The 24,589-nt window shown below is 38.2% G+C and overlaps 1 protein-coding gene across 2 annotated transcripts in view; it reads right to left on the bottom strand.

Moving 5' to 3' along the window:
• Positions 1 to 24,589, bottom strand: part of LOC139974132 (protein patched homolog 1-like) — a 100,204-nt gene that overhangs the window by 53,922 nt on the left and 21,693 nt on the right. Inside the window, exons 1-3 of one of the 2 annotated variants that reach the window (XM_071981080.1) lie at positions 15,786 to 16,070; positions 11,411 to 11,518; positions 5,110 to 5,302 (exon numbers count right to left, since the gene is read on the bottom strand). In XM_071981080.1, the coding sequence (XP_071837181.1) occupies positions 5,110 to 5,302; positions 11,411 to 11,518; positions 15,786 to 15,824 (340 nt within the window). In that variant the 5' untranslated portion in view covers positions 15,825 to 16,070. Of the gene's footprint in view, positions 1 to 5,109; positions 5,303 to 11,410; positions 11,519 to 15,785; positions 16,071 to 24,589 lie in introns of those variants that run through there. The other variant, XM_071981073.1, reaches the window with a different exon arrangement.

Here is a 24,589-nt window from a genome sequence, read left to right as displayed (position 1 = left end):
AAACAAAGAAATGCCAAGCAGCCAATTAAATATGGCTGGGGCGCCTTGGGTTTTTATTTTTAAGACAGTGACCATACAGGCCAGGGCTTACAGTTAATGACTGACCAAGTTTACTGTTACGAGTCACAACACTTTAAAATAAAACCCGCCCCCCCCCAAAAAAAAAGGGTTTTGGGTGGGTTATACACACCAGGTCAGCTGGAGAAAGACATGTGTGGAATGGCAAATTCTAACAGAGGATGGTTGACTTTTGTGGTGAGTATCTTTTATACATTGATCACTGTTTGATGTCATGACCCATTTGATAACCTGTGGCCAGTACATATCCTATTGGTAACTTAGCAGATGCACCTGTAAACTGTGATACAGGAAGTAGTGGTGGACCTCTGCTTTTCAACCAATTTTTGTCAAAAATCAGTCAAATATATATCTCTGAAAACCGTGTGGGGGTCAGTGCAGTTACCCAACTTTGATCCAGAAAATTGTACATACAATTAATTTTAGTAAATGTGTACACAATTGTACAAAATTGTCTCAATGATACATTCATGCCACGTTTCCATTTTTCTTTTCATTTTTAGTAAACTAAATGAACAAGCCACCGCGGTCATTAAGAACGTAAAATTTCACAGTCTCTTCAATTGGAAAGCGGACGAATGTAATCTATTACTGTACTATATAACTTATGTGTGCTACAGAAGACTGTCATTATATCTGCAGGGCTACCAAGTGTGGTGGAAATGTCTACTAAAATTTGACGTTCACTGACAAACACTCAATTCATTTACTTCAATATGAACTACAAAGTCCCATGTCTAAAAGAATGATTGTGCATGTGCATGTAACCATTTTCCAATACAGCCTGCTGCTATCATTGGGACATGACTCATGACTGCTATTTTGCATGTCCATTGTGTCTCATGTTCTATCTGTCTTTACCATGTAGCCTACTTCATATCCCAAACACAGCCAATCATTTACTAAAAACATAGTGCTCAAGTTACATACACAGTATACCATGTACGGCACAGCACATAAGCATATGTTCCATGCACACACAGTGTCAGGGAATATTTCAAAAAACTGTTTTTTTTAGCAGTTCTGTAAAATTGCTCTGCACTTTGTCTCTGAAGATACTTTAGTTCCTGTGTACAAAAACTGTTACCTCTTTAGTCTTTACTTCACTTGTAGAGCAACTTGACCATTTTGTTTACCATTTTACCATGCCGATACCAAATAAATCATTCCCCGATTTTACGATACCACCTTTATCCTATTAAATTCCACACACAGAGTCTATCATACAAGTCCAATGTACTATGTAAATACAGTTAATAATATATCAAGTCTAATGTACTGTAAATACTACATACAGTCATAATGTATGTACTGCTATCTATTAATGGAACTATTAAGTTTATCATCATCTCCCATACATCAAAAGTACACAGCCTATAACAGTCCCACCATGTCCATGAACATAGGAATGGAATGCCAATTTCACCAGAATGCTTTGATTATGTTCCTCTTCAACCTAATCAAAAATAAATTTTCACCTAGACTTTTCTGTTAACTTATCTTGTCAACCCATTGGCACTATTCGGTCATCTCAATTTATTCTGCTCTTTTCTTCATACAGTATATATTTGTTTTGTTTTTTTGTTTTTTTTATAATTTCTCTCTTCGTTCTCTTTTATTCTTTTGCTGTTATGCAATGTTTCCATTCCATATTTGTACTTGAGGACCTTGGGAGAGATAAGATATGCTTTGCAGTGTTACTCCCGAATAAATCAAGTGTAAATAAATATTTAAAAAAATAAACAAACAAACAATAAACAAATGGTCATTTCCATCAAGCTTTTGTTTGTCAGCTAAAATACATGTGTTTTGGTAAAAGGCCTATATATACCATGTCCCTTGCATGCATACAAGCTTTTCATGGTCCCACCAACTGCTACTTACTACACACTTAAGATATAACCTACACAGTACTGATACCAAAATTCACTCTACAATCAAGAAAATCAATCCAAGCCAGCTGCTAATGACTAATGAAGCTAACAAAGGGGACACACTTGGACCACACACACAGACTGATCCTATTAAAATGGGGTTTTCTTGGTCAGAGAGGAGATAAAGGTGAGCCATTGTTTTGCCAGGTTTAATTGACCTGATGAGGATGAATAAGCTTGTGAGTAACAACTTCTGAGCTATAACTGTCAAGTACTATACCACCCAGGATCAAGAAGTAGTGGGAAGGAAGAGCCAGTGTGTATACTGGGAACTCTTTAGGAATTATTGTTTGCTTTGCCCAGCCTGAGGACTTTAACAGTGAGTACACTGGTGTGCACAACAAGCTCATTCATTACATACACACACACACTTATAGAGTGTGAAAAGTAAACTCAGATAATAACAGTGAGCCACTTACTCTAATATACTTCAAACATTGGATTGGTTTAATTGCGATTGATGAGGTAACAAAATAAACTAAGAGATGTCCATCATAATTAAAGGATGTGGTGTTCACATTTTTCTATCTAGTTTTTTAAGATTTTTTTTTTTAAAACTTTGTTTGTTATCACATACTGATAAAGTTCGACATTCCAAAATTATCTAAAGAGTTAAGTGAATGGGTAGCAAGAAATTAAAAATCCCACTTGAGACAAATTTAGTGCTTACATAAGTCTGAAAGGAATTTTATTTGAATTAATACTTTGTCTTCATCCCACAAACTTTTAGCAAATTGCATCATAATCAGTTTCTCTAAAGTTACTGAAATATATCAAAACTTTTTTATAGAACTCTTCCATTCATTGCTAAAATGCACAATATGACTTGTACAGGTATCAATATTCAAAACTTTTCCAAGAATTTTGTCATTTTCAATGTCACCTGTCAAGGCAAAATGATTAATGGTAGTTGGGTCGTCCGTCCTGGATGACCATATTAATGTTCAAAGATTGCCAGGTGAATGAACACCTGTGTACATCAAATTTGGATTGATCTGTAAATTAAAATACTCCCAAATAGGTAAAATGATTAAGTGGTATTCCAACCAGAATTTTTTTTTTTTTAATTTGCCCTACATGTTCAAAGCAATTAAGAGTTCCCAGTATTTAAATTTAACTTCAACCAAAATTGACAGTTAAGTAATTTATGGGTTTAATGCGATATGGTAACACTTGCAAAACTTCAGCTTTAACAGTTTCAGAATTAGAGAAACTTCCCACCCTGCTTTATAAGTATACATACTGTGTAGCAAGCTTTATGGGTAGGTTAGAGGTCGTCTAAGCTCAAAAACTGATCCAATTTTACATGAATTGGACCCATACAAGTACTGTACTTTGTGTGAAGCATCTTTGACGTACGTTCAGTAAACTGTACAAAATTAATACATGTGCTCACGTAAATAAAATATGTCACGTGTAAAAACCTGTGCAGGAAGACACTGGAAATGATAAGAAACACTCAATGAGAGATACCGTGCAACATGATCCCCAGTTGATCCTTCTCCCATCAAACACTCCAACTTTGATATCCTTGATGTGACCTCTTCCCGAGGGTTCCTGGATTCTTAACTGGAGGTAAAGTAAACCACACCACCTTATAGGGCAGCGTAAATTAGCCCATGACCTCCGACCCCACCAAAACATCACACGCTGTGCCCACCTTCACTTTGAGTCTGACTAAATTGGTGCTTGAAGGCCTCTTGCTTCACACTGCTGTGCACAAATCGTGCTCGGCGGATCATGAGATCGATCCAGAGAGGGGTTGTGTCAAGACTTTTGTCACTTGCCCTATAGGCTTACATATGGTATTTCGGTAATAATATTGCAACTTGGCCCTGAGAAAACCACAACAAGAGATAGATAAGAGGTAAATCCAGTTTGTCTTAGCCTGCTGTGGTTGCATGTGTGTGTTGTTGATGTTCTTCATTGCATAAACAGACACGTGGACCTACTGAGATTGTAGCCCCTTACCAGGTAAGGGTTTCAACAGTTGACCACTTACACTGAATAGATGTATGAATATAGATGGCACTGCCAATGTTACAGTGTGCACTATGTCCATTACCATGATTGTACAGACAGGGAGTTGCTACTTGCTATCTCCCCGGTACATGTGTACTACTGATACATGATGCATATTCAAATCCACAGAGGTCAAATCTCCTTGTAATGTAAATTTGGGAAAGGTTATGTGCATACAGCACATGAATTTATACTGTAAGTTGTAACACAGTTGATCTATAAGGGCCAACAGTATTCAACTAGTCCATTGAGACTTATCAAAGAAAATGGCTAAGGCAGCTCTCTACAAATCTCACATTTTGAAAACATTTTATCAAGACATACAGTACAACAGTCAAGTGAAAATTTATACACACTTATAGTGAATACAGTTATTTATACCATATATCTACTAGAAAAAAAAATTATGTCAAATCAACAATCATCAATATCGTTGAGAGATCTTTCTTTACATGCTTTTTTTTTCTTGACCTTGGTGAACTGACATAACCTTTGACCTACAGAATATCCATCTACAAATGATGTGCTTCTATTGCAAATTCTGGATGCTAAGTCTATGTAATATTCAGAGTCATCTATAGCTCTATGCATTTTATACAACCCACAGACCACTCTTGTCTAAGGTTATGCCTAACTTAGGTCAGTAGGCTAAGCAACATGACGGCATTAGGCCTAATAATAATGTATATAAAAAAAATTAGGCTAGGCCAATGCCTAACGTAGCTTGGTCTAGTCTACTGTGGACTTAAGTTAAACCACTAGTAATAAAATTAATATTATCATTATTGAATGTAACCTTCCTATTGTTAAAGTTAGTAGTGAACTAGAATAGTATGGGGTTGCAATTGATAGCCTAACTTTCCATTGCTTGAGTTAGGCTACAACTTGTACAATACACGTCTAAGGCCTAGCCCCCTAGGCTATACAGCCAGCAGCTTCACTCAAGGCCTAGTCTAGGGCCTAGCCTAAATTGAGTTCCTTGAAGTGAAAGATGTGGGTTAGTTCTAACTCTATCTATTAACCTTAAGGACAACAAAAACAGGTCAAACTATATTTTCAAAGCAAAATAACTTACCTTCCACCCATAGTTTCTGTACGCTGGTTTCAACGTTGGCTAATTTCAATCCAACGGAGAATGCCCCAAGGAGAACAAAACCCAGAAAAAGTGCCTTTCCACTGTGTAGTTGTAAGTAGCATCCCAAAGTAAACAGCAGCGACTGAATTTTACTGCGGAGCCACAACGCTGCCTTATTTCCTTCTGCTCTTCCCTGTAAATGACATAAAGGAAAGACACCAGGGTAACTTTCTGGTTGCCCAGATGTGTGTAAATCCGCTGGGGACGAAATTGTGCCTGCTTTGAGAGTAACAAGTATTTGGCAACCAGTGGCTTTGAACCATTTCCTAAGTTTATATAGGTTACATTCAACATACAGTGTTTACGTGTGTTGGCGAACTCAGATATAACGCGGCGATGCTAAGGTCTTACTCTTAGCCACTCTATACGGTAGAGAACCTGGCTTTGAATTGTTCGTATTTTTTTCTCTGGCCGTTACAAAATATTTTGACGATTTTAAACTAGGTAGCAAATATTACCAATATTCAAAATCTGAGTGTTACGTTTAGCCATTTGGCTGAAAAGTCACATACTATAATACGCGATGGCGATAGCTGAAGTAATAGTCTAATTCGTTTTGGTATAGTAGAAGCCATGCGTATGATGATGATGACCTCACTCACTGTGTGTGGAATTTCAGTGTTCCACACACCACAGACAGAGAGAGGAGTTCAATGGCGGTGCATCATTGCTGCATCGTATTTCCCCAAGACGGTCGTGAAACAGGAGTGACCCTCACCCCGATCGAAGTAATCAACTAGCTCATTGATCAAAAATATGGTGATGGTCTTTGTTAACTAACAAAATCATGAGCATGCTTTGTACTTATTATTGAGTGTTAGCTTTTATTTAAAAGTCTTCAGCAACGAACAAAACCACACATCCCATGTTTGTTTCATGAATTTATGATGAAATTTAGCAACAAAGAAAATTGTCGTATGCATGATAGCACAATCATATTTTTTTTAATAATTGCATGACTTCTTTGCGTTGGCCCCATTGCGGAGCAGCTGGTCAACTTACCTGCAAATGGAGATGATATGTACACAAGCAGATCTTGCTTATTGTGTAGTAGGCCTATTGTGTGAAGTGTTTGACAAGCTCGAAACGGCAGGCTAATCTTACCACGAAAATTACCAATTAGGCAAATTTAATTCCGTACCCATAGAGGGACCAAAGGTATATCGTTTGCCTCTGACATATTTGGGCATAATTTGGCGGAGTTTCATGAATTAGATCTATACTTTAAGTTACTAAACGCGCCGGTTGGTATGATTCCAAGTTTCTCGTGTTTATTTCTTCCCGGTGCAGGTAATAGGCTCGACTGTGGGCATATACATTATGATGCGGATGCATGCAATTCCTGACACACGGTCCAGTTTGCCTTATGAATGAAGCTATAGTTACACCCATCACGGCGACGATGTTAAAGATATGCGGGCCAAACTGAAGACCCGAGTGTGCAATAAAAACAATAATTTGCAAGGATTTCGAAAAAAATTGGAGATTCACTAAATGCTATCGTACGCGTCGATCATAGGTGGCCTAAGTGTTCACCCTCCTTTTACATGGAAGAGTTCATATTTTATTCGGAAAGAAAGGTTTTCAAGATATGTTGAATAAATTTGCGATTAGATTTATGAATCCCCCCCCCCCCTCTCCCCGGCCATTCCACCTGCCACAAGTTTGGTCCATGCATGCACAGATGAAGGAACAGCTTCTCTCACATAGGCCTATTTTCCTTTTTCCCCATCAGATTGCCTCAGCATTTTGACCTAACGCATGAAATATTTATAACTCGTATATTGCGCACCTCGGATTGGCCCGCTCATAATTGTAACTTTCAATATTACACCGAAGGATACGGGCCTCACGATACCACCCCTCCACCCCTCTGTTCTTCCAAACTTCCACACTCTTCCCGGCCTTTGTATACGTACGTCACTGTGTTAAAGGTCGTTGCGTTTTCTTGGGGCCTCCCTATATTGCACTGACATATTCTTCATTTATAACTCGGCGTCGAACCATGCGACGAATCCCTATATACGTCCCTAACAAACAGCGCCAAACGACTTTTGTCGCACGGAATGGAAACAGAGGGGTCATGTTAAGTTTCAATCCGCGTGGCGGTCAAACGGTCAAGCTATTGCGTGTTACCTCATGTGTATTTACCACTTCCTTTCTAGCGGAGGCATTATAACTGAAATAGCAACGGAATTATCGATTTCCGAATAACCCCACATTGCAAGCTAACCCCAAGTATATACTTGATTTGTCATTTAAGTGATAAGGCCCGTTAAGCCGTTTGTCCCTACTTGTTTTCTGGATTTGAGAGCATATTGAAAGGATGAATTCCACACCTTCGTGTGTGGTTGGATCCAACCGATTTGCTTAAGTGCCGAAAGATACAGCAAGTCGGGTTTTTTTTTTTTTAAGAAATCAGTGACGTAGAAAAGAAGAAGAAATTCAAAAGGTGGATGAAGAGACAAGCAAACTGCCCGAATCGTCGTGGACAGACATGTTGTTACAATAACTGTAAACCGCTGTAAAGCTGTGAAAAGTGTAACGGAAATTTCTGTCCGACGGTTGGGAATCAACAAGTGTGTGTATATAGGCTATACACGAATTGTATAGGCCTAATAGCGTGTACGGGCGTATATAGAGTACCCATTGAAGGTCCATGTTATATAGTACGTACATACAGTGGCGTCACCAGACTTTTCACTCGGGGGGCACAGGGGGGGCACCAGCATTTGATGGGGGGCACTTAGGTGGATACGGATCGCCGTCCTGGGGGAGGGGTCTAAGGGGAGGGGGTGCCCCCTCCCCTTAGGAAAATTTTCGCATACGGAGGATGGGCTAGATGCAAAATGGTGCCACATTTGATGCTAAATTCGATCTGAAGATATCTCCAGAAATTGCTATTTTTGAGGTAATGATTTTAACAACGCGCAGAATTTTGCAGAGGATATGAACCACATGCTGTCGATATTATGCCTAACCCTATCAATAGAACCTACATTTGTTGAATTAATGTGTGCATGACCCCCGACTCCTTTCTTGTCCTTCTCGTTTTCTCCCATTATCTATTAAGATGGCGCGGGTTACGACTTCGATACCCGACGGTCAAGGATAAACTTTTTAATTTTTTCGCAGCCCATTTGAAGAAAATACGAATTACTGTGCTTCTTTGTCCTTATGAAAAACCAACTCAGATGATGGGAGTTGAATATAACAAAATATATATATTTTTTTTTACCAACCCAAATCTCAGATGGGGGGGGGGCACTCGGAGGGGCACTAGGTTTTCCAGGGGGGCACGTGCCCCCCTGCCCCCCCCCCCTTGGCGACGCCACTGCTTACATAGTGGTACTAGACAGCATTGGCATATTGTATATTAAAGGCGTAGGCTAACAGGCTATGGCCTAAATGCAATAAAGGCCACATCGTATCACAGTGGTTAGAGATTGGCAGTGCATACAGGGAGTGCTATACTTGTGTTGGTTATACTTAAACGTCAATGTTAACGGGAAAATACCAGTGGGAAAAAACGGATACAACACTCCTTAAAGTTGAATGAATTATAAAATGTTATGTAGCCTAGCTAAAATTCAAAACCATATTAAACTGGGCACACTGTAAGTCGGGTTATGAATTTGTCCTTTTACCTCATAAAGATATGACCCCATATATTCAAAGAGTAACATAATTAGCCTATACGGCCTTCGATATGAAATTTAAGTCTATTGATATAATTGCGGCCTGCAGAACACCGTAATTATGCCTATGCCAGTTCGCATCTATATCCTCCAACATAAGTTATTCAATTGCTTTCATTGAATGTCAAAAATACATGCCTCAATCCAATTGAAACCACCAAGTTCCTTTTTTTTTTCTCGAATAAGTATAGGACATTGTACAGTTTGTAGTTAGGCCTACCTTTATAAAAAGTATACCAGAACGGCATGTTAGCCCTAGGCATACTGCAGACTTGTCAATAGAAATTTTAGGCTAACCTAATCAGTGCTAAGATGCTCTGGTGATTAAAAATTGGGGTTAACCGAACAGATCCACTATCTCGTGCACTTATCTCGTATGTCAGGACCCGTTATGCAACAGGAGTCTTACAGTTAGTTTAATTTTCACAAATGCCACATGAACCCGGGCACGCACATATGACACACACACGCACAAATTTCACACACGCAAACATGTCACACACGCACACAAACACACATGTCACACACTTACACATGTCACACACTTACACATGTCACACACTTACACATGTCACACAAACACAAATGTAACATATGCACGCACACATGTCACACAAGCACACATACACCCCTCTGTATATAAATTCGTCTCTTCATATCATGTGTATAGTGACGTCGCTCGGTCCGTGCCAACATTGTCACAATTCAATCCCAATGCGAAAATTACAAAATATTGAGTACGGGTTGAGCCCGACAGGGAGTAATGTTCTTATGATATTTAAAGTAAGAAATGTGTCCTCAGTTCTCACACTGATAAACCCAATAAGAGTACAGTGACCAGACGTCCCCGATTTTCGGGGACAGTCCCCGATTCCAATGTTTAGTCCCCGATTAACAAGTGTCAACGAAAATGCACGGTCAGATTTAATATACGAAGTCCCTGAAATGTTAATATACGATATTTTATTCACCGTGAGCAGATTTAGAAATGTTGCAAAATCCACCTTCCCGCCCGTTATACTTTAATGTCAAGTCATTAATAGAAAACATAGATGTACACAAATACCTCGCACAGACGATAACAGAGATGGAAACATTATGTGTATAATGCATAGGGTAGGCCTATCCTATATACGCGGAGTAATGTATACAAGCCTGGCAGTGTTTCCTACGACATAGAAGTCGTGTTACTCCCGTGCTGACCCGAACGCCTACTCTTGATTATGTCATGTGTCTGTTCTCCACCAAACTAGCAATTTTTTTCTCAAAGGGGAGGGTAAATCCCCTCCCCTTAGATCCGATTCCCCAGGCCGCACATTCCACTCTCAACACTTTATCACTGATTCCTATTTAGAATATGGTCATCTTAAATTAAACCCCTCCCCCCCCTTTGATTACACGGTGGCTCATTCGGTCGTTCAAACTCCATACTGAAGTCGGTCGGATAGAGAGAGAGAGCTGTTTTTCGCCTCACACGCGACACCCGTGGGGAACTGCTCTGGTGGCAAAACTAATCAATTATCATCAAGTCGAGGTTTGGTCTTGGCGCGATAAACCTACTATAAAAAGTATATTATACGACGAAGAACGGGTTATAACGGTAACATATAACTAGACGATAGATATTTATTCGCCTATGATGTGACCATCCCATGGGTTTGCCATTCTTGAAATTAACAATGGTTTTCTAAGTTTAGCTGCCTTGGCCTCGCAAACTGTCACTACATATTAGAGCGTATGTGTGCGATGATTGACGAAAGGAGAATCCGAGGTCCAAATTCATTTTGGATATTTCAAAATCAAAGTTGCAAATGAAGTCTTGTTTTTCCAATGTCTGGTTAATGGTATAGGCGTATCAAATATGATTGTTTCGGTCAGGTCGACGACTATGTTGGATGTAGCTTGATAAGTTCATTCAACGAGGCTCTGAAAATGTTTGAGATACGCTTGGCCACCATGATTGTAACTTATATATCATGAGTTGACCTATATCTATTCTAGACCGAATCACTATCATGTTTGTAATACAATCATGTTCTCAGGTATGGTATGTATATATATATACATATACATATATATCCTTATGTATATATATATTATGAATAACAAATGATTTGTGATGAATATCATGTGATTTATTGGACAACATCGGCGAGAATTCAAAATGAAACTCCTTAAATTGTGCGGTCGACCGTTACCTGTCTATGCAAATTACCGAACTAAAAACGTCGTCACTGAAATAATTACTTCATCTTATTGCAGAGACAATTGGTCTCCACTGTATATACTGTGATATAAAATAGGAATGGAAAGTAATGTATATCAGTATGGATTGAATTTAGGCGAACGGTCACTTACTACGTAAACTATAATCAATATCAGGAGTGGGGAAGCCCACACAAGGTGGTGGGATCTTTAAAGCCCGTGCAAAGTAGTGGTATCGTTAAGCCCATATAACGCGGTGGGATCTTTCTTGAGTGACCAGTAGTTGCCACTATGGTTTAGTCGCCATATTTTAACTGCGCTATATTTTAAAGCCTTACCCTTTCTACTTGTCTGTAAGCATACTCCGCATTGCACCAACTAGTTCTGGTTAGAAGTTCTTCGTAAATAAAATCCTCTGGTAGAGCAGGCGATGCGAATCCAATATCCTGTAAATGAAATGACAAGAGGAACGGAATGTTGAGCAGGAATGTACGAACACACGTGTATAAAAAAAAAAAAAATTCAAGAAAAAATTCAAAAAGTTCAACTGAAATGCGTCAAGAAACGTAACAGCCAATAAAGATATACACAAAGACTAAAAACCGGTATGAGATTGGGCTTGTTCAAAGTTCATAACTGCAATCTGGTTTACTGACGGTAGGATGCTCGATCTCTATAGGGGAAGAGTGTATAACTAACTATATATATATACGTCTGACGTACGATACAAGTAGATGCATAATTTCAAAGGCTTTTAAGTAGCAACAAAATTAAATATCGCATTCACTTTGTGGGACAAAAAATGTTATGAACTGGATTAATGAGTTAATATGTCTATACCTTGTTTTTTTTACAGGAGTCAAAACGGCTGCAACCAGCTAAATATTTCCAAAACTTGCGCTTCCGTTTTTCTTTTAAAGCAACGAAATTACATGTCCCATCACAACCTAAGCATTCTAGACCTACATGCTGTGTCTTTAGCAGGGAAGCTTTTATAGCACTTAACACGCTTAGCGACTGATCACTCCCGTTCAACCAGACTCCTACCACCCAAAGGTTTCGTTTTATTAATATAAATGATGATGGATAGTTGTACGTTATCCTTCCTTCGGGCGTTGTCAGAATGGTGCCACTCGTATACAGCATCATGCAGCCCAACATACGAATGCATTTAATAAAGTTCCTGTTTTCCTTACGCATTTGCACCAGTAGATATTGCATTTCACTCATAACGATACGGAGATTAAAACTCACTCCTTGGAAAAAAATTACTTAAAATCAATCTCGGTCTGAATGAATGCTTCGAGAAATGTGCATCTTCCTACGTGTAGAAAAATTTCGTGACCCGGCACCGAATTTGTGCGCGACCCACTATTGGGTCGCACCCCATAGTTTGCGGTCAGTCCGACTTCAATGCATGTGTATTATGTCATGGAGGTATATATTATTATTACTGAAATAATATTTCCACGAGTAGGTCGTGATAATAAATCGCGGTTTGGAGGCTTGAAAAGTATATATGTTTCCACGGTTATGTCGTGATAATAAATCGCGGTTTAAAGGATAGCGACATCGCGATTATTATATATTGATAATATGATAGCTCTTGTGTCGGTTATGAAGTTCACATAATAAATGCCGCATCTATGAAAACATTGACGTTAATACCGTTTGTGTTGGAACATACACATGTATCAAGAGGAATTAACTCGATTTACACGTTGTTTAAGTCGGGAGTGTTTGCTCAAACCGTTTCATCTGGTTATATTATCGTTGACATGTCTTCATAAATAACAGTCTTCTGTAACCAGAGAGAAACCATTACTCTGTCTCTAATGTCTGCGACAAGACACAAACAACTATCCGCCCGGGAATGTAATCGGTAACTTAAGGAAGTTTATCAAGGACATTTCTACTTACAAAGAAAACATCCATTCATGGTTTAGGCTATATATTATTACAGTACAGAACACTGCAGGTATATATGAGCACTATTACATGGTGATCGTGCTGTAACAAATGGTCCCCTGAATAAGGGAGGATAGGCTAACATTAGTGGTATATAAGAGCCTATCAGTATATAGAGCTGCGTATTAGAGAGTGTTAAATATTGAACGCAAAGAGCGAGATAGTTTCCCACTCTGGAATGAATCAGTATTCAACATACAGTAAATTCATGTCAAATACAAATCAATCACATTTGTGATCTATACGGTACATTCGCCTTAGAATTATTTTGCAGGATTTTACTCGATGTTCGAGTCTCGTCATTTTTTTTTCATTCCAAATTTAATCTATACGAACAGAATTATTTGAGAGTGTCCGGGCGACTGATGTCCTTTCTTTTTAAATAACTTACTAATTAAAACTCACTTGGTGAGGCAAATCTATGAGACTCTCAGGATTGATTTGGCTATTTGCGATATCCAATTAATTGTAGTATTACCGCAGATAAGTTTGGTATAAAATTAAACACTGAGTACACAAAACTGTGGAAGACGCAGTCTTGTCATGGCAAAAATATGAACATTTCATGAGGCGCTGATCCGTTGCAATGAAGGGGTGGAGGTAGACACCACATTCGTCGCCTTTCAACCTATAAAAGATCATTAGTGTACAACCTTGCGTTTCAAATTCATCTTTGTAGACCTTTAATTTTGGTCTAAATAGCATATACATGAGAATGCACTGTATGAAGTGTCTTTTTTCTTTCTGGGGAGGATGCCCAAACCCCATCCCCTCCCCATGCCAATATGGGCAAGCGGCTTCAAGTACCACAGGGGGCCTCGTCGACCCGGTTAACTTAGCACATGTTAGTGATCTTAACGGAAACCACCATACAGGCGTTCTGTGAAAGATGACTTCAATATAATTAGCGAATAATTCAAAGATATTAATTAGCGCAAATATCATCGGACTCGGACATTATTTGTCGCCCGGACATTTTTTGTAAAGTTATTTCTAGACATGAAACAAACGAGCTTGCTTCATTATCTGAAGAGAATGTATTGATTCGAGAAAAAAATAACAACATATAACCCGCTAATGCAGATTTGAATTAGGTAAGCGTTAGAGAGATGGTGGGGTCGTGGGGATACGGTTGGGGCGGTAATTTTAGGGTGTAGGGTAACGGTAAGCTACTGTTTAAAACAACTGTAACATAAGTACTTGAAGCACGGATTTTTGCGTTTTTAGATTTGGTCGATATTAAGACGGTGTTTGTAATCGACATGTTCCAGTTAGGTTCACGACCCTCTCCCCTCAACCCCCCCCCCCTCCCCCGGGAAAGCACAATCAAGATGTATACGTTAGTCAAAGTGTTCCCTTCTAAACGTGAACGATATTACTTTCCAGTGTCACGTGCATGTAATCCTGTCAAATGCTCTTTCAATAATAGGCATAGGCCTATACGTTATAAGTTATTCTTCATAACTAGGAACGGGAAACTGGGGTAGGGGGTGACGGGACAGTGTTGACGGAGTATTGTTGACGGGGTAGTGCTAGCGGGGTATAGAGTTAAGAATGACCTTTGAACTAATGTCCACACCGTGGTCTATTCGTTCACCGCGGTATTTTTAAATAACGGTTTCGGTATACCGGCGTGAAGTACTTCGTAAATGATGTCAAAATGTCAGTTTCAATTAGGTTTTCTACAGATTCCCGATTTACTGTCACATCTGCATAAGTATCTTATAGATTTATATACTATATAGTTCACACATATTTAAGAAACAAAAATCAGTGAATATCACTCAGAATATTCTGTTTCACGTATTTCTTCACCAGATGTTTCAGTCACCAGATCGTTAACATTGCCATACCACTGATACAAGAAAGCCTATTTAATTATAGGTTAACATTATCAAGCTGTGTAGGCTGCGATATTTAATTAAAGTGTTTATCTTTTAATCTACCGGTGGTCATTCTTATGAAAGAAAAGTCGAATGATTTGTAAAAGATGCCGAATATAAATGATAACAACAACAAAAACCAATGCATTGAGGCTGTTCAAAGGTGTGCAATATTTATGAAAAATCGCACGGGATATACAGAACCTTAGCACGGGAAACCAAAAACAATATGTTACCGAACATGCACCGGAAATAATAACATTTGATCCTGATAACGGTACACACACCCGTTTAACAAGGATGTTACAAAACAACATGTACACATACATACATATTTATATACATATATATATATTAATATTTATATATATATATATATATATATATATATATATATATATATATATATATATATATATATATATACTATTACTGTACCGTTTCACCTCACGAAACTAAACAAAACACACACTCACTCGACACATGCACACCAATATATTTAGCGGTATCTATAATTTGCGGCTCTCTCTAGCCTACGGTGTATTGAATGAAAAGCAAACTGTTACTTTTCCATTGTTTACATAAAGTTTAGTTAGCGAGGAACTACAAAATTACACAATATGAATATTAAAACTCAAACGTTTATGATTACACTAGTTTAAAAAATATTTTTATAATATAATTTATTTGATATCAGCATTTCAAACTACTAACTTAAAAAACACTTCAACCAACACAAACATCACGCGAATGTGTATATATACCAGAAACAGTATACATGTGTACACACAATAAGTGACCATCATGCACTGACCAATGTTATACAACTAATATATATACTGTAGTAAAAGTGTAACGTTACCTCGGAATCAGGTGTAGCTGGAAGGGCCCAGCGTTCCATGGTATGGGATTCATAAGTTTCCAGAATATTTCGGTACCGTATTTCCCACTCCTACTTTCCATATGAACATACAGTACCAATCCATATGATAATATTGAGCCCAAAACAAGAAAATACAAGACTAGGATGTGTGTGCTACTATAGTCCTTGGGAACACACGGTAAACAACATTGAAGTATATAGTAGTAGCGGTGGAACCTTACGTGCCTATTATAATCGCGTTCAGATCTCCAAATGCCACACGGAATTGAAAGGTGACTGAAAGGACGTCTTAGATGCGGGTCCCGCGGTTGGATTCCCTCAGCGTAAAGCTAAGCTCCGCCTCCCCGCTCTGTAGTTTGATAACCACGAAGGGTCACCTATCGCTACTGTGATTGGCTCGTAACAAATCGGGGATTGTTCCCCCCGTACCACTTGTCATTAGTCTCCTAGCAACATCAGAAATGAAAGGCCAGACCGCGGGACCACACAAGAAGTTACTTTTCTTTCGCTCTAACTCACAAGGAAAAGCGAGGCCCCAACTGCCGGGGAAAGACCGCACACGTTTTAAACGACTAACCAATTGATACGTATATGAACCAAAGATTTCCCAGTGCATAAACAAGACTTTATTTCGGTCGCTTGACAAAAATGACTGCCAAACTGCGAGAGCGCGGGAAGGGTGTCGTTTACAAGAAGTCCTAATTATAGACGACGAAAGGTTTTAGGGTATCGCAGTGGTGGAACGCTTCGCTTCTAGATTCTTGTCATGTCAAATATTATCTTCGAACGTATTTTTTTGTTAAGAAGCAAATGGTTGATGATACTAAGACATTATTTTTAACGCAAAGAAATAAGACAATCTTTTAGCCTGATATTTTACAATAATGATTTCTTCTTAAAGTTAGTCATTTTTGGTCGACAATTTTTGCTCAACGTTACCGGGGTTTGCTCACAATGAGATTCTAATTGAGTAAACTGAGACACCCACCCTCGTACGGATTGTATCAACAAGATAAAGTTAATGAACTTGTAGGTTAATGACATTTAAAGTTAATGAGCTTGTAGTTAATGACATTTGATTCATCGTCCAAACACAGGCTTCATAACCTATTGTAGTATGCACGGTTACACACAAACTGGACTACAGCCAATACTTTTTAAGAAAAGTCACCCAGGAAAGAACCTGGGCACGAAAAACCAAACAACCGAACGACCGATCCGCTCTCAACCCCAGTCCCCTTGCATCGAGACTGTGACTGTGTGATCATCGTCAGGTGTGTATCACCATTCCTCTCGAAAGGGAACAGATACTCCACATGATTTTAGCCAAAAGGCCGAGAAGGACTACAGCCAATGTTGCGTTTTTTTAATTTTATTATTCAATTATTTGAAATGAAACCTGATTCATAAAGCGAATGAACTATATAGTTCCGTTTTACATAGCTATGCGATATTGAACGTTGACTATAGTATCGAAAACTTACATTAATGTTAAAAAAGAAGAAGTTTGTTTGACACGAATGTGTCAAAACCTGATACCACACATAGTTCGAAGAAATGTCAGAATAATTCCTCTACATGACAGGTAAAGGCCCCAATCGCTACGAGATTACAAGATTACAAGAAATGTTTGAAAATGTTGTAGTTTGATTGTTTATAGGTTTATTTGTTTTTTTGAGGGGGAGGGGAGGGGTGTTCACCCAATGAGGAATAACTTCCTGTAAACCTATTTTAAAATTCGATAAATATAGAACACCAGAAAATGAAAACGCTTGATGGGTTCCGCTGCTTGCCAAGATGCAACTAACAGTACAACCAAGCCAAATATGAAAGGTAACAAAAAATAAAGTTGCTAAAGTATGGCCATCTTACCATATTTACATTATGCCCCGCCCACTTCTTTAATATGCATGATAACTTCTACAAATAACAGGGCAAATATACAGCCCAATGGTTATCATACTACCATGTAATGTATGACATGAAACTAACATATAGGCCTAGTTCCTGAGAAATTGTGTTTACAAGTATTCTTAAAAAAAAACATTAAGTCCCGCCTCTATGCATATTAATTAATTCAATGTTTTCGTAACATTGGCACTAACACACTTGTTAACAACACAAACATGAAAGGAAACAAAGAAGAAGGTGTCTAAATATGGTCATCTTAACATATCTACATTATGCCCCGCCCACTCATTAGTATGCATGAATTAGGTCAATTTTCTAGACCTACCTTTATTAGACATGGTCGTATACAAAGGCTAAAATATCACCGAAAACATTGAACACATGTAAGGTGTCAAACGAAAGAACTGAAGAACGTATATGGCAAGCCATGTGGGACAAACACCGTATAATATATCCGCGTATTAATTCGAATATATACGCGTATTAATTCAAATATACATGTGTGGTACATGTATAAAGTTTCGCTTTTGAAGCGATCTCGCGAGCCCGCCAAAACATTTATCGTTGGTATATGTACACAGCAAGAGCGGAAATGTTTTTTCGTGTATATTCTAATTAATCCGTGCATATATTGGATTTAATCCCCATATGTATTTTATTTAATACGTGTATATATTCGAATTAATACGTGTATATATTCGAATTAATACGTGTATATATTCGAATTAATACTCGGATATATTTAAGCCATATGATTGGCTAATAATATATACGCGTATATATTCCAATTAATACGCGTATAAATTCCAATTAATACGCGGATATATTATACAGTGTTTGTCCCACATGGCTTGCCATAAACGTATGCCGGTAATTGAATTTGCCACTTGTCTAATCTATCATGGGGAGTGTACAGGTAGCTAGGTTCAATATTGCCCTAACGTTAGGGGTATGCTGACCGAGCTGGTGATATCCAAATCTTAGCTAGTAGATACCCCAGTTGATTTGCATATCCTACCGTACCTTAGGGCCTATCTAACCTCAAAGTAGTGCCTCTTTCTTATATATAATGGATCGGTTAGTTATTGGCTCAATTATTAACCTTTTATTTCTAAAACAATAAATCATTAAGTTGCTGAATCAAACCAGTTCCTGCAAACTTCAAGTCGCACTCGATTTAGCATGGTTGTGGGCTTCTGATATACCCAGACCTTTATGTACAGTATATAGTTTGATGCAAAAAAAGAAGTTTGACGATTTGAGAAATTGGCCACTACATGTATAGAAATAAGTCAGGTGGCTTTCTTGTGATTGATATACAATAACTTATACGTAAGATAATTTGGAGAATATTCGATTGCTTTTTTCTTTTAACATAGTTGTAATTATATCATCCACTTTTGTCGGGGTGCTAAATTGTAATCGTCATTCAATCATTGTCTTTATATGTTTCACGTAAACCATGTAGTTTATATTTGATATTAAATTCCATTTTTTCCCCTTTTTCTTATTGGTTTACTTTTTATTCCACAGGGTTTACTGAAGAGGCTGAAAGTTTTGACTGATATCGAAAATAGGAGATTTCTGTATAACACTGAGCTCAGATCAAAGCAGAACAAGATTAAGGACAGACTAATTTCTACAAAACATATGAAATGCATGAAAATTGGGAAAAGCAAAAGGGAACAGGCATCTACCATTTTACCAGTGCTTGTTAGTCAACAAAGTGCATATATTGTAACTTTTTTCTATGCCTTTTCAATTGGTTTCCTAACAATTTGGCGGGAATTTGCCTGCATGCTCTTCGGTTCTGCATTCCAAGCACAGCATGGAACGGTCTTCTTGCCATAGGAAAAGAGTATAGGCCAGTTTAAAACCCCAATTGTGTGCCTCAATCTACTCTTTAAACTGTCGGTAGATTCACACAAAAACGTGCGAAAATGTCCTGCCGTGGTGACAATCCATCTCAGGAAAAACTGTTTCCACGCGTTAACGGTATTTCAACCACTGTCGAAGATAAAAAGTTGTTATCGCTTTTTTGGTTTAAAGAGATATTCAGGTAGCTGAAAGCTGAAGTTGATTGGTTTATCACAAATGCTGGAAATCGTCTGCAACTTTGGGTTAAATAAAGCCAGTCTCATAGCATATTGAAAGGCGAAGATATAATATTTTTTCTTTTAATTTGGGTGGTTTTTTTTGGGTGTGTGAATGCATCTGGCAACAGTAGAAAGGGTGATGTCATCATGGGCTGATGTTGTTTTTTTTTTTCGTTATAATATTTAACTCACTTATACTCACATGGAATAAATAGTGCATTTTGGTGAAATTGTAAATATATAAAACTATGACAGATTAAGCACACATTCCAAAATTCAAATGTATATAAGCCTATACAGTTTAAAGGGTGAATCAACAAAATGAGTTACAAAGTGCAGTTTTGAAGAACATTTGCCGTTATAACTACATCACAGACCGCTAACTGTGATTCCATTCCAGGGAAGGTTCGACGGTTTTATTGAGCACGATGTCAACAAAACTTCCATTCAATGAAACACATCTTGAGTTAGGGATAATAGCCTATATATTAAAGCAGCATTTTGCGTTAGGTCTCCGTTTGCTACATTTTTGACATGTCCATCGAATTTTTTACATATTTCAATCCCAAAACAGCAATCTAAGTTATTAGCCAAGTTTTTCCCTGCCAACAACGTTAATTGGCGAGTAATTATGGATATTTGCAGATAATGAGAAAAGTGTCCACGACAAATTCCACATTTAAAATTAATCGCATACAGTTCCCCAAACCCACTAGTTTGAATTCAACCAATCAGAGATGCAGGTTTAGTTATGAGCCGTTGCTTAAAATAGATGCAAGACTTTGCGTTGGTACAACCAGGGAGTTGTTATGGAACTCCCTGGTACAACTGCCATATAGACTGTACACAAATCAAGCATGGTGTTATATTACGCATTGGTCAAATCGTAGTGTTTAAATATTCATATTATGGGCGAGGTTTATTGGGATCCCAACGGAAAATATCTTGGAGAAAACAAAGTTGAAAGTTGCAAATTTTTCGACTTTTATGCCACCATTCGAAGTAAGATTTAAATAGATAAGCTAGTCATGTATGTCGTTATGGCATATTGGAGTCAGTGAGGTAGAGAAAATTCATAGAAAAGGACGCAAAATGCTGCTTTAAGATTAGGTGATTTCAAGAAACAGGGTGGACTATTTTCCTTTTCCATATAATTGTCACATTGTCTGTTACTCATGGAATGTACTTTATATGAGTAGTTTTGGCAACTATTGTGACATTTGCCAGCAAGACAAAAGCTCTTTGACTATTGGTAGATGACGAACCTCATCTCAATATTTTCTTGCTTAAACCTGGAATAAATTGTTTAAAATTTATTGTCATTTCTCCTTTTTAACTCCTGGAAATCGATTATAGTTAGTAAGCCGTAATACCATTATGACACCATGTTCTACAGAGCTTAACATTCATTTTATACTATTATTTCTTGTTTGTCCATAAACTGTGATGTAAATTTAAATGGTCTCCTTATAAGTTGCGAATGTTCTCTGAATTAAAATTTAAACAAATCCACTTTATTTCATAAACATTCCTCTGAGTAGATGAATGACTTGTAAATTATACAGAGACAAAAAACAAAAACCAATCAGTTCATTCTCCATGATGATACAGTAACGAACTCTTCTGTTGCCAGATACATTAATTAAACCGTCACGACATTTTAGAATTGTATCTCAGTCATTTTACTAAGCTCCAGGATGTGGTTCCACCATGATACTATAGTGAATACATTTCTTTGTATTATAAACAGTCAGCTTCTACCACCGGAATAATCCTTTAACAAATTCCAAAAGTCCCTGTTGGCGATATATTGTCATGATACGTCACAGCAACATGTTTGAAAAACACCAACCGACTCCCACCCAACTCCCCTCCCCTCCCACCCACCTCCCCTCCAACTGCATGCTTTTGTTCTATTCGTGTCAATAAAATAAACTAATCTGACGTATGTTTGGACAAACAAAAGACAAGGTTGATAAAAGTGCAGCGCGACACCAACCTCGAGCCGTAATCATTGCCCTGCAAAATGAATGTTACAAGGGCATGCCCCCACCCCCCCCCCCCACCCAACCACAACATTCGGGCAACAGTGGACAACATACAAACGTTCAGTATCTTGATGATTGTGTGATAACTGTGAGAATTCGGCATAAATAGGCGTGATACCTCCACGACTGAGCAACACGACCGCTATATACTATGTTTGGTTTGGGTGAAGATACGTACTGGTATTAAGTGGCCTACGGATAACTTGTAGACATATATATAATATCGCGGTCTTTGAGACTTTCATACTAAGTGTATGAAGACGCGTATGAATGAATACATTACAATACTATTGATATATAAACGTAAGTAGGCCAAAGAAGCGTTTATGCAATGTTGATTAAAGGTTTCCGTCGTGTTTAGTACTGCTCTCGTTCTGAAAGGGTAACTTTCTTATCAGGGATTCCGGAAAACCATGATAAATTATCGACTATGTTTGGTGTTGTTGTCACAACGTGACAACATTTCTTAATAAATCGGTTTTTTATCTCAATAATTCCATGTTACGCCGGAACGTATATAGATTGTAAACCTACCCCTTCAGGAAGTTTGGAAAGACGCCTGCTTACTAATCGGAGGTGTAGGAGGGTCTCTCTTAAGTCGGGGTATACACTGCTAATTTGCTTGGCGGTACCGAGTACCGAGCAAGGGGCTAAAGCCCTGGAAGTTGCATTTTTTCTCATATTTCGTGCGCTCTCCTTACGAACAAAAACTATGTCATGTCACATGTTCTTTGGAATTTATCTCCATCTTCTTTTCTTCTGCTCTTTCTTTCGCAAATAATAAAGTGCATGGGGGGAGGGGGCGGGCGGGGCGTAACTACACCCTTATCCAATCCCACTTCCAACCCTGCGAGCCAACCCCCTGTATGCATAAGATCGTTATGCAGTAACCAAAAGCAACATGTGACGCATTTATGTAATTGCATTCCATTGAGCCTGTTCGGATATGTACTTTGTGGTATGCTTCAACAATCGCAACTTCCGTAAAATTAATACTCACAAGGAAATAGCAGACCGCAAACTACACAAGTGCGTGGCAGAGAGCGGTATGACCATGCGTTCGATACGCGTCTTCCTCGACCAGCCGTTGGTAGTTATGTAGTGCATAGGGATGGCTATGGCAAGCCATGTGGGACAAACTCCGCATAATATATACGCGCATTAATTCGAATATAATTATATAGGGACCATGGAGCAGGGCCATTTTATTTTAAGAATTCACAAGTGGTTGGGGTTGAGTGGGTGGTAGAATTGAAAGGAGTGACCTTCACCCACGTAATAATATTGTACAATTGTACAGGGGAAGGCCCATGCGGTTGTGAAATGTCCAGCCCCCAGCGCACACCTTGCATTTATCTAGCAATGGATAAAATTCATTGCTAGAGCTATTGTAATACCGCCTCCAAACCGACCAGGAATTACGTCAAAAAAACGTGACGTTTTTAAAGTTTCGATTTTATAAATGAATAAATTGATGCTGTTGGACATAAAAAAAAAAAAAATAGACATCATAAATGACAATGATATTATGTAGCAATTTTATGTCATTAGCTTATCTGACCAAGCCACTTCATTTAAAAAAAAAAATGTGGAACATTTTCAATAGCCTTTTCAAAATTTAAGGTTAATGATAGACATGTAAAAGCGTCCGAGAGGTAACGAAATTGTGAGGATTTGAAATCAAACTCATCAGTACGCGTAACACGCTCATTAACCTTCATTTCCTACAGAAAAGGGAACTAACCTAAACGAAGATTACCTTGTTGTGATCCAGAACATTCTTATTTTTGAATGATGCTCGTTCGAGTAAAACTGTTGACCAGACAGAATAAAAAGAAAGGGCATGCTCTCAATAGACAAACACCTTCATACAGCCTAAAGAGCGTAAGCTGGAACAGGGAAAAAGAAAATAATAAAAAAAAAACTCACGACCTTGACAACTCACAGAGGTTTGTATTTACCCGAATCACCAGTTTACCACAACCTCACCAACGTCACATCTTGGGTGGCCTGTTTGGTATTTACGAGCGATTGAGCAAGTGAAAAGTGATGGCGCTATGTTGATTTTTGGCTACACGATGTATGAACTATATATGATCCCGTATGCATGTATGGATGGATATTTCGGATTCGCGATCAGTAAATTTTGTTCATAAAAAAGTTGATCGGTGTTTCGTAATATGTGTAGCCATAGCTACCGATCTAAAATTTGATTCATTATATACCTCTGAGAAATCTTATCAGACTATTTTTTTTTAAATATCGAAGTTTTTCATGTAAGGGAATATTATCAAGGGAAGCCGCCGGAGAAAATAGAGAGATTTGCTTCATACATAGACAGAACTGAATAGTAGATTGCATGACTTCCTCAGTCTTATGCCACCATCTTGGATGATCTTTGACAATGTATAATTGTCACACATTACTGATCATTCATTGAAATACATTTATACAAAAGATGACAAAGAAAATAGTTTTGAAGTTTTGAGGGTATTTTTGTATTATTGTAGGCCTACATCGTATTCTAATCTTTCTTGTCTATTTTAATTTGAATAAAGGAGTATACAGGGCGAGAGTTGTCATTATAGTGCAAGGAATCAGTAATTACGTTGAAGCAGCCCTGGTGGAGAGGGGTGGGGTAGGGGGAGTTAGAGGGGTCAGGCGGGATAAATTCCCGGGGCCCCGGGGAAATGAAACTGCACTTCAAGGTACTCTCTCAAATGAAAAG

The sequence above is a fragment of the Apostichopus japonicus genome, chromosome 2, assembly GCF_037975245.1.
Source record: "Apostichopus japonicus isolate 1M-3 chromosome 2, ASM3797524v1, whole genome shotgun sequence".
Lineage (NCBI taxonomy): Eukaryota > Metazoa > Echinodermata > Holothuroidea > Aspidochirotida > Stichopodidae > Apostichopus > Apostichopus japonicus.
Note: the sequence above shows the minus strand (reverse complement) of the source record. Positions and strands in the feature narration are given on the sequence as shown.